Source organism: Littorina saxatilis, linkage group LG4 (genome assembly GCF_037325665.1).
Source record: "Littorina saxatilis isolate snail1 linkage group LG4, US_GU_Lsax_2.0, whole genome shotgun sequence".
NCBI classification, from domain to species: domain Eukaryota; kingdom Metazoa; phylum Mollusca; class Gastropoda; order Littorinimorpha; family Littorinidae; genus Littorina; species Littorina saxatilis.
This window is the reverse complement of record NC_090248.1, coordinates 2727582-2739730: the sequence shown is the minus strand read 5'-3', so window position 1 is coordinate 2739730 and position 12149 is coordinate 2727582. Positions and strand designations below refer to the sequence as shown.

The 12149-nt window shown below is 40.6% G+C and overlaps 1 protein-coding gene across 1 annotated transcript; it reads right to left on the bottom strand.

The window, feature by feature from the left end:
• Positions 1–2174: 2174 nt before the first annotated feature.
• Positions 2175–11458, bottom strand: LOC138963725 (scavenger receptor class F member 1-like). The gene is made up of 7 exons (XM_070335574.1): positions 11335–11458; positions 10656–10751; positions 7037–7174; positions 6086–6235; positions 4953–5052; positions 4434–4495; positions 2175–2517 (listed from the first exon to the last, which is right to left on the bottom strand). Exons 1-6 carry the CDS (start codon positions 11456–11458, stop codon positions 4474–4476), a joined length of 630 nt encoding a protein of 209 aa, XP_070191675.1. The 3' UTR covers positions 2175–2517; positions 4434–4473.
• Positions 11459–12149: the final 691 nt, after the last annotated feature.

Below are 12149 nucleotides of genomic sequence, written 5' to 3'. Positions count from 1 at the left end.
TAACACAAACATAAAACAAACAGTGACAAATGAAAAAACAACTAAAACTGCGTGAAAATCGAAGCAAACTTGCGAACAAATAAAACATTATCAACAGGCAAACACTTTCAAGCAAAGGGATAACTATCAAAATAGTCATTAAAAACACCAACAGTCATTAATAATACAGAAGTACGTTTTTGAAAAGATACAATGAAGAACTAAGGTCGTGTAAGGTCGTATCATTTGCTAACATATAGCACGCTAAAACTGTCAGTGTGTAGGTAAAAAGACAAATCATTTATATACAGGCCCACAAACAGACTTCTGTTGGACACCACATAGAGACAGACAGACAGACTGAGAGACAGGGCAATATTTATGACAAACATACCGACAGACAGACAGACTGAGAGACAGGGCAATATTTAGGACAAACATACCGACAGAATAACGTGTTGACAGAAGAAAGACGGAAATCACAAACCATTATCCTGTCTTGTCCCCACCCCCCTCCTCGCTCTGCTCTTGTTGCCGTCATTTTCATCATCCGATGATGTGTGTGCTTGTTGCTTTGACCGAAGTCATTGTGTAGTGTTACATGATTCTTTCTTGGCTGTGTGTGAGGGGGGGGGGGGTGTCTGTTCTTTCTGATGAAAGAAATGAACGATGGTGCGAATAAGATGTCCTGTTTAATGTTAAAGCTACATTTGAAGTTGTACCATGTACAAAACGTTAAATTGCCCTGGTTGTCGCATGTCAATACTATGTTAAATAAGTTGGGTCTATCATATTTATGGACAACTCAGAGTCTTGCCGTCTCAGGTTTTAAAAACGTTGTAAAGCAAAGGCTAAGAGATCAATTCCTGCAGGAATGGAACACTGACGTGAACGCCAACAGCTTGTGTTTTAATTACAGAATGTATAAAAAGGATTTTTGTCTGGAAAGGTATTTGCTTTGTTTGCCTAGGAAATTCCAAGTTAAATTAGCAAAATTTAGAACAAGCAATCATAAGTTGCCAATACATCAGCTTAGATTTTTTAATGCTCCTAGAAATGAAAGATTGTGTGATATGTGCGATAAAAATGAATTAGGTGATGAGTTTTACTATTTGTTCATTTGTACCGACGAAAGTATAGTGTCTGAAAGAAGAAAATTAATTAGTCCTTATTACCGATCTCACCCAAATTGTTTAAAATATGAACAGTTAATGAATTGTAAATCTAAGATAAAACTAATGAAGCTAGCAAGATTTGTAGCCCACGTTATGATTTTAGTATGTTAGCGTTATATCTAGTTTCTTTATTGGTATGTATATGTATGTAATATATGCTTTTGTTTTGTTTTGTGTTTTTACAAAAGATGCATGGCATAATGGTATTGCTAATTTATTTCGGCTGTATATTATCGTTGTCCGCTTAATGTATATATATTATCTGTCTGATCTCTTACCTGATTTTGTTAAACCTATTTTTCTTTTATTTTTGTTTGTATGTATGGAAGTGTATATTGCCAATTTATTTTGTTTGGTTGTATAGTATTGTTGTATTTGTCCGCTCAATTTGTATACATTTATTAACTGTCTGATTTGTTACCTTTTTTTTGTTAAAATTATATCTTTGTTTCAAAGCCCTCTGGGCCCAAAACAATAAAATACTTGACTTGACTTGACTTGACTTGTTAATGGAACAAAAACAGGACACTGCTGCTGGAGAAGACTATCTAAATAAAGGGGCAGTTTATTTTTCACATTACACTGGTATTCAATCGTTCGCTCCTTATACGATTGGCAGGCGCACGGATCTAGAAATAAAATGGAAATATTAGATAGCTTGTTGATAGGTGTCCAGTTTAAGTATGGATGGTGCACAGTGTGTGTGTTCGACTATCAAAATGAACGGGCTGTTTTGTGCACATAAGACTACAATCATATTGAATCAATCAAACATGTCAGGCTCATAGATCTAGTCATCAAATGTATATTGTACATAGCCTTTTTGATATACACATTCCAATTTAAGTATGAATGTTACACAGTGTGTGTTTCGATTGACAAACCATCATAAGTGTTTTTTTCTGAAGTGCATTTAAAAAAAAACTGGGCTACTTTGCCTTAAAATTGCGTATAGCTGCTGCCACTTTTGGGTACCAAGAAAAGTTGTTTCAGAGACTATTTGTCTGTCAAATGAAACTCCTTAACTAAGCGTCTTTTTCCGATTGGGTTTCTCGTCTATATTTCGCCTTCTTTGAGCGTGGGTTAACATTTTTCGAAGTAGTAGTTGTCGAGTTAACGTAAATGTTGTCTAGGCTGATGTCAGCATGTCCTGACGTTGCTGTGACGTCATCGGCACGTGATTCAGGTGCTACCGGAAGCTCCCTTTCAAACACCATGTTGCCGTAGATGCGAAGTGGTTGATAGATGTTGCCAGGGTCACGGATTTCGTGTTGTGTGTCTGCCTGGGGCTCTGCAGATAGGGGAGAGGGGGAGGGGACTGCTGATGGTGCCGTGTTCTCGTAATTGTGTGCACTGACTGTATCTGAAAGCAACGACAGTTTATGTGTTATAGCTTAAAGTAACTTTACTCTCTCAACTACGAGAGATCGCAGTTGCTAAGCTGAGCCTGAAATACAAATCCTAAACACACCTTCCTCCCCCAATGAAATCATCTTTTAAACCGCCAACAAGTCTGTCCCCACTTTCACATGGGGCAACAGTATCCCGTGAGTTAAAACAACAAGACTGTGCATGATACAGTAATGAATGAAAAATGAAACAATCAAAGCAAAAGCAGGCTCAACCGCAGAGTGAGAATTGAGACAGTCAAAAATGAACATGTTTAACTCCATAGTGTAAATAGACACAGTCACATAATGAACATGTTTAACTCCATAGTGTAAATAGACACAGTCACATAATGAACATGTTTAACTCCATAGTGTAAATAGACACAGTCACAGAATGAACATGTTTAACTCCATAGTGTAAATAGACACAGTCACATAATGAACATGTTTAACTCCATAATGTAAATAGAGACAGTCACAGAATGAACATGTTTAACTCCATAGTGTAAATAGACACAGTCACATAATGAACATGTTTAACTCCATAGTGTAAATAGACACAGTCACAGAATGAACATGTTTAACTCCATAGTGTAAATAGACACAGTCACATAATGAACATGTTTAACTCCATAGTGTAAATAGACACAGTCACAGAATGAACATGTTTAACTCCATAGTGTAAATAGACACAGTCACAGAATGAACATGTTTAACTCCATAGTGTAAATAGACACAGTCACAGAATGAACATGTTTAACTCCATAGTGTAAATAGACACAGTCACATAATGAACATGTTTAACTCCATAGTGTAAATAGACACAGTCACATAATGAACATGTTTAACTCCATAGTGTAAATAGACACAGTCACAGAATGAACATGTCTAACTCCATAGTGTAAATAGACACAGTCACAGAATGAACATGCCTAACTCCATAGTGTAAATAGACACAGTCACAGAATGAACATGTTTAACTCCATAGTGTAAATAGACACAGTCACATAATGAACATGTTTAACTCCATAGTGTAAATAGACACAGTCACATAATGAACATGTTTAACTCCATAGTGTAAATAGACACAGTCACATAATGAACATGTTTAACTCCATAGTGTAAATAGACACAGTCACAGAATGAACATGTTTAACTCCATAGTGTAAATAGACACAGTCACATAATGAACATGTTTAACTCCATAGTGTAAATAGACACAGTCACATAATGAACATGTTTAACTCCATAGTGTAAATAGACACAGTCACAGAATGAACATGTTTAACTCCATAGTGTAAATAGACACAGTCACAGAATGAACATGTTTAACTCCATAGTGTAAATAGTCACAGTCACAGAATGAACATGTTTAACTCCATAGTGTAAATAGACACAGTCACAGAATGAACATGTTTAACTCCATAGTGTAAATAGACACAGTCACAGAATGAACATGTTTAACTCCATAGTGTAAATAGACACAGTCACATAATGAACATGTTTAACTCCATAGTGTAAATAGACACAGTCACAGAATGTGCATGCTCAATCCAAAGTGTGAATTGAAACAGTCAAAGAATGTACAAGCTCAGTCCATAGTGAAAAATGAAACTAAACAGTCTCAGCAAGTGAGTTCCTTATCGCAAAGCCCATTCACAACAAAGTAGGCAGCCATGTGTGTGTGTGTGTGTGTTTGTGTGTGTGTGAGTGTGTGTGTGAGTGTGTCTGTGTGAGTGTGCGTGTGAGTGTGTGTGTGTGTCTGTGTGTGTGTGTGTGTGCGTGTGTGAGTGTGTGTGTGTATATGTGTGTGCGTGCGCGCGTGTGTGTGTGTGTGTGTGTGTGTGTGTGTGTGTGTGTGTGTGTGTGTGTGTGTGTTCATTCCAACCTGATACTGAAGTGGTTGTCTTATCTGTTTCATGGACCGTCTACTGTGATCTTTGCTTCCAACTGTAAAAGCAAAGCACACCAATAGTTATGAGAAAACACAAACATATTCACAACCAAATGTTCACCAACATAAGCATTTGGTTTTCTTGTTCTCAATACTCTCTCTCTCTCTCTCTCTCTCTCTCTCTCTCTCTCTCTCTCTCTCTCTCTCTCTCTCTCTCTCTCTCTCTCTCTCTCTCTCTCTCTCTTTTCTTTCTAGAATATGTTCAGATATATCGGGAATCAAGAAGAGGATGTTGATGTCAGTATGCTTGTAATAGTGAGTTTATGTGTGTGTGTGTGTGTGTGTGTGTGTGTGTGTGTGTGTGTGTGTGTGTGTGTTTGTTTTGTTTGTGTGTGTGTATGTGTGTGTGCGTGTGTGTGTGTGTGTGTGTGTGTGTGTGTGTGTTTGTGAGTGTGTGCGTGCGTTTTCATGTGCAAATATGCGTGCGTGTGTATGCGTGTGTGTACGACGTACCACAAGAAGACGAGGAGAGAGACGACCAACAGCAGTCCAACACCAGTGATGGCACCAACAACAGGACCCGTCAGTTTCTCCGCTTCTCCCTCGCTCACACCTGAATGTTAAACAAAACGTGTACAATTGTATCTGCCTCTTGACTTTTTCTAAAAGTGCCACTAAAATCTGTCCAATCGCTGTGTTACTTACATGTTCCACTGACTGCTTTGAGAGAAATTCTCTACCTGCAGTTCCCTTGAAATTATTGCAGCTGAAAATGTCAACAGGACTAAGGCGATATTTCAAAGGGAAAGTAGAAGTAATGAGGTTTCTCCAAACAAGTCAAAGGCACCAAAATAGACGTTTATCGGAAAGAATTGTGTCAGGATTTGCAAACGTTGTAGAAGAGTTGCGCTTCTCTTTAGCTGCACACACCAAAGCACATTGTCAACCTGCTAAAACCAGCAATCGCAGCTTTCTTTCTTTCGTTCTTTCTTTACTTGGTGTTTAACGTCGTTTTCAACCACGAAGGTTATATCGCGACGGGGAAAGGGGGGGGGGGGAGATGGGATAGAGCCACTTGTTAATTGTTTCTTGTTCAAAAAAGCACCAATCAAAACATTGCTCCAGGGGCTTGCAACGTAGTACAATATATTACCTTACTGGGAGAATGCAAGTTTCCAGTACAAAGGACTTAATATTTCTTACATACTGCTTGACTAAAATCTTTACAAACATTGACTATATTCTATACAAGAAACACTTAACACGGGTATAAGGAAAAACAGAATCCGTTAGTCGCCTCTTACGACATGCTGGGGAGCATCGGGTAAATTCTTCCCCCTAAACCGCGGGGGGTAGCAATCGCACCGAAAAACTGACTCCCATTATGGTTTGTTACAGAAACGATCGGTTGCCCGGAGTGATAGCAGATAACGTGTTTTGCCTGAGGTCGCGTGAATTATAGCACTGGTGACCTTTACCATTTAGCACAGATACCTGTAATTTTACTGATATTATAGCACTGATGACTTCATTCTAACAGCCTTATTAGCCTACCCAGGATAGCCATCATCGTCACTCTGTACAGTTATCTAACTCAGTTTTAATTATGTTTAAAGGGATGCTAAGAATAGAAGAAAACAACATACCCTTGAAGCACCTCGGCCCCTCCCAGCCAGGTGGGCACCTGTCACAATCACCTGTGGTCTTGTTACAGGGCGTGTTGTTGTGACACCTCCCCGAGCATTCCGTGCAGTGTGCAGCGTTAGCAGTCTTACGGTAAAAACCGTCCGCGCATTCTAAGACAAAACCAGACACGGTATCTCAAAAAAAACAATATACATTAAAAAAAAAAGATCGTAAGTACTGCTCATAAAATTGGATGTAAATGTACGAGTGTTTGTCTGCGTTGCTGTCTGTCTGTCGATCTGTTTGTCTGTCGGTCTGTTTGTCTGTCGGTCTGTGTGTCTGTCGGTCTGTTTGTCTGTCGGTCTGTTTGTCTGTCGATCTGTTTGTCTGTCGGTCTGTTTGTCTGTCGGTCTGTTTGTCTGTCGGTCTGTTTGTCTGTCGGTCTGTTTGTCTGTCGGTCTGTTTGTCTGTCGGTCTGTTTGTCTGTCGATCTGTTTGTCTGTCGGTCTGTTTGTCTGTCGGTCTGTTTGTCTGTCGGTCTGTTTGTCTGTCGATCTGTTTGTCTGTCGGTCTGTTTGTCTGTCGGTCTGTCTGTCTGTCGGTCTGTTTGTCTGACGGTCTGTTTGTCTGTCGGTCTGTTTGTCTGTTTGTCTGTTTGTCTGTCGGTCTGTCTGTCTGTCATTTCGTCGCAGCAGGTGAATGGAAGAGCACATACATTGTCAAGGAGTTGTACTACCTTTACATTGAGAAGTAGAATCCAGGTTGTAGAGAGGTTTGTAATACCTTTACATCGAGAAGTAGAATCCAGGTTGTAGAGAGGTTTGTAATACCTTTACATCGAGAAGTAGAATCCAGGTTGTAGAGAGGTTTGTAATACCTTTACATTGAGAAGTAGGATCCAGGTTGTAGAGAGGCTTTTAATACTTTTACATTGAGAAGTAGGATCCAGGTTGTAAATAGGTTTGTAATACCTGTACATTGAGAAGTAAGATCCAGGTTGTAGAGAGGCCTGCAGGCTGTGCATTGACCGCTGTGCTGATGACATGTCTGACAGCCTGCTGGTGAGCACGCCGTGTTGCACGAGGCCCCGTGACGACCATCCACACAGCCTGTCACAGCAAACAACAACAGAAAACATCGAGGTTCAAACCCCACACTTTGACATTATCTTTAGAAAGGGAGCCAACACCTAGCCATCTGCAGTTGTGTTACTGATGGGGTTAGACTGTTAGGTGATCATAAACAGTTCTAGGCAGACGCACAGGAAGACATATTGCTCCTTTCGTTTCTATAGGATTCGAAAAAGATCGCTAAGGGATTGAAATTGAAACTCTGAGAAACGCATCTTAATATGGATTAAAGGATTCCGTTCGTACTACTGTTATTGCAGCTGCCATGTTAATGTTATCTTTATTACACCTCATTGTCTTGCTACTACTACTACTACTACTACTACTACAACTACTACTACTGCTGCTGCTGCTACTGCTGGTGCTGCTGCTGCTGCTGCTACTACTGCTGCTGCTTCTACTACTACTGCTACTTCTGCTGCTGCTGCTGCTGCTGCTACTACTACTACTACTACTACTACTGCTACTGCTGCTACTACTACAACTACTACTACTACTACTGCTGCTGCTGCTGCTGCTGCTGCTGCTGCTGCTGCTGCTGCTGCTGCTGCTACTACTACTACTACTACTACTACTACTACTACTACTACTACTACTACTACACTGCTTCTGCTGCTACTAGTACCACAGCAACACCAACTTGCTACTACGGTTGATACTGACATCACCACCAAAAACAACCACCACCACAGTCACATGCAAGACAACTAACAAAACTACAACAGCAACTTCACAAACACATACGAAAAGTCTCAAACTTCTACTTTTAACTTTTCAACAACTTAAATAGATATAAGTGGGAGGGAGGGGGGGCGGATCCATGATTTATAGATAGCAATGCAAATGTTAAAGTGCTAGCCATTTTCAAATACCATGTTATATAAACGTCGCATTTGCCATCAGAGAATTTACAAGTGTTAATTGCACACTACCCTCTGTAGCTGTGTTCACACATAGTCCCCCAGTGACCAGCGATACACTCTGAGGACATCAAATAAAAGTGTTAGTTGGCTCAAGATCACAGCAACATGTCTTTTTATTTCCAACAAGATTTTGCTTAAATGGAAATTACGTGTAGGTATATCTTCTTCCACCCAAGAGTAAAACATCAAAAGAATTATTTGTTTATGATGAAAAAGTGACGCGATTTTGATTGAATGAACTATGCCTGTATGTACTAAAACAGATAATATGAAACAAAAAACAAAACAAATATGTTCCCCAGTTTAACTCTCAAAAATAAAAGGTAAGCGAACACATAACAATAAAGTTAAAAAAAAAAAGATTTCTGTACAGAAATCCTTTGTTTTTTAACTGTGTTCATCTCACCACAGTCACTTCGTGTTTAGATTGATTAACAGCTATTGTGTTTTCAGCGTAGCAATAGGGTCCAATATTTAGACGAGACAAGCATAATGCCGACGAGTCGAAGACGAGTCTTCGACTCGTCGGCATTATACTTGTCTCGTCTAAATATCGGACCCTATTGCTACGCTGAAAATACAATAGTGATTATATAGCTGTTATGACCTTTGTTCTGACCGTGTGTTCCAAATGTAACCGAGTGCCGAAACACCGCCATCACCTTTGGAGGCGAAGTCCAATCAAACAGGATTGAGAATGTTAGAGCTTATTTCTAAGCCCTTTAAAAACTGTTATGCATTCGCAACGGAATCCATGAACATACAGAGAGACAAAAACCGCCAGACCCCATCACAAACAGAACTCTACAATCCACATGTGTTGCCTTGCGAGCTATAAATAGCTCGCAACTTCTAAGGCGAACAACTCTGCAGAGTCTGCTGTGAAGGGCGACGGTAGTCTCCCTGTCACACTCGCCCCCGTTTGAATGAACTTTGTCCCCAAAGTTCCGAACCATGGACCCGCCAAGCTTAGGTCCCTCCCAGGTTCGTGGAATGGGAACAGCACGAAAAATGATTCAGTGACCATAACGCCATTCCTGAACATATCATGTCGAGTCCCATCCCTAGGGCCCTGTCGACGACGCCAAATGTAACCGAGTGCAGAAACACCACAATCACATCTGGATGTTCATGGATTCCTTTGCGAATGCATAACAGTCTTTATAGGGCTTAGAAATAAGCTCTAAAATTCTCAATCCTGTTTGATTGGACTTCGCCTCCAAAGGTGGTCGTGGTGTGTCAGCACTCGGTTACACAAACTTACAAAATGACAGTTTTTGCGTCGATGCGTTGATCTCAGGTTTTGAAAGCAGACACCGTTTCTTATGCGCATTAGTTTTGCGCAGGCGCCACACTGGCTTTGAAAAAAACCTCGAGTTGACAACACAACTGTTAAACAGCTTTTTATTAGTTCATTCGTATACAACAAAAAGAAGTTTGAGGTTTTTTTTAAATTTTGAACAAGACTACTTATGAAGAATACCAAAACACAATATCATCGGAAAACTAGAAACAACTGAAGAACTAGGATGCAACAAGGAGAGGAGAAGAGAACAGCTAATCCGTACAACGCGAGCAGACGGCAGCGAAGTTTTCAGTTTGGGTGAATGGCATTTATACTTGGCTCGTCATAAAGCGAATTTTTTCAACCTCAGTTATAAACGACTACATGAATGTTAGTGCCATGGGTTGTACATCAATACTTCAAAGGGGAAGTAGGGTATTTAATGTGGAGTTACGAGATAAGAAAAGCCGAATGCAAAAGTTTGTGTCAGTCGGCAACTGAGCTCACACAGGCACACAAAAACGGCTGTTCCGTTTTACTCCCCTGTTTGTACTACATCTTTCGACTTTGGGCATTTTGTGGTGTTTAGGGACAGAAAATTATTGGTTTAGTCCTGTTTCATCGGGAAGTTACCAGAAAAGGGTATGCTATTGACATTTGTAAAGCTGAAAAACATTCCCGATAAGAATTTCAAGTTGTCAGTGTATGCTAACTGTTGTCGATTGAAACATCGTGTGGTACGGATGGGTAAACCGGAACCATGCGTCTTTGTTATTACCAATATGCTTTTGGATATTGGCAAAAATGGCCGACTTCCGTAGCATTATGCTTTGATGATCGGAAAAGGGATGTGTGAGACCATCCAATCACAGCCCCCGAATACCCCCACGTGTTCATCAGAATAGCTATAGAAAACAATAATATACTTCTTTGACTCTCATAGCTATCCCACATCAGGTACAATAGCACTGAAAGACACAGGCATGTTTAACTCTGCTAATCATTGCATAGAATTGTAACGCGCTATTGTGAGCCATGTGCCTGTCTTTTGCACTGACTGTCCTGCAATCGTGATGTATCGTCACAGTTACAAGAATACTGCTTACACAGCACGTTTCTTTAACACGCTCTTGGTTGCTTTGAACAATTGTTCAATGCCAGTTTCTGCCTCATTAGTAATAAGGGGCGCAACTCTTCCACATCCCATGAACAATCCGACAGAGTTATTTCCGAAAAACGTGTATCATCTTACCTGTGCAGATTCCAGTGTTACGGTGACAAGCGGTGTTGACACACGTCACGCTACAGCTGTGTTGGCACTGCTCCCCCCACCGTCCCGTCACACACGCTGAACAGAGGATACGATAAACACTCATCTTGTATCCCTGCTATTTACGTAATTGCCAAGTAAGACACAAAATTCGATCAAATACAACGATTCCAAATAATGCGGATTGCAATGACCAATACAATTAAAACACTTCCACAAATATGTTCACATTCTCTGAGGGACCTATGTTCCCAGGAAACGCTTTCTATTGAACGATGCAGATTGTGTTCCCGTAAAACAAGTATATATATATACTCTCTCTCATATTAGCATTCAAGGTTCATCATGTTGTTAGCGGTCTTAGCGGAGCAGTTTGCTGTTTTCAGGCCTCAGTCGCCAGTCGCGCAGTTTTGTCCACACCTGTTCTGACATCGAGGTTTGTAATACCTTTACATTGAGAAGTAGGATCCAGGTTGTAAAGAGGTTTGTAATACCTTTACATTGAGAAGTAGGATCCAGGTTGTAAAGAGGTTTGTAATACCTTTACATTGAGAAGTAGGATCCGCCTCAAGTTTCTGCCTCATTAGTATTAAGGGGCACAACTCTTCCACATCCCATGAACAATCCGACAGTTATTTCCGAAAAACGTGTATCATCTTACCTGTGCAGACTCCAGTGTCACGGTGACAAGCGGTGTTGACACACGTCACACTACAGCTGTGCTGGCACTGCTCCCCCCACCGTCCCGTCACACACGCTGAACAGAGGATACGATAAACACTCATCTTGTATCCCTGCTATTTACGTAACAGATCCACGATACGCTTGGAAAATGGCATCTGTGCAGGATGGAACATGTTGCTGAATTCATTTGGCTGATTGACAACAATGCTTTGATAGTGTGTACATGTTCAAGCGGTAGAAGGCCCTCATCCGATGTAAAGCGTGGACAGGTCTGCTGTGGTACAGACAATCAGTAATGCGCAAAGAAATGTCTCTCAGGTTACAGCTCTCATTAGAACAACGTCATCCTCCTACCCACTGAAACCCGAATAAGCTCAGTTGAAAAGATGACGAAATACTAAATACAGAGAAACGCTTTAGGAGCTATTCACACACAGAGTTGATCAGAAATGACACATGTTATGAACATTTGGCTAACCGAGGTTACCTGCACATGTGTTTCCAGCATAGCCAGTGTTACACGCCAGGCAGTTTCCTGTCGTCTGGTGACACGTGTTGAGCAGACAGCTGTTTGACGGACATCTCGTATTACATTGGTCGCCATACGACCCAGGTAAGCATGCTGAAGTAGCAAAAGAGGAATTTCGTTTTAACAACATCATCTGAACAACTGCCAAGTAAGACACAAAATTCGATCAAATACAACGATTCCAAATAATGCGGATTGCAATGACCAACAAAATTAAAACTCTTCCACAAATGTGTTCACACTCTCTGAGGGACCTATGTTCC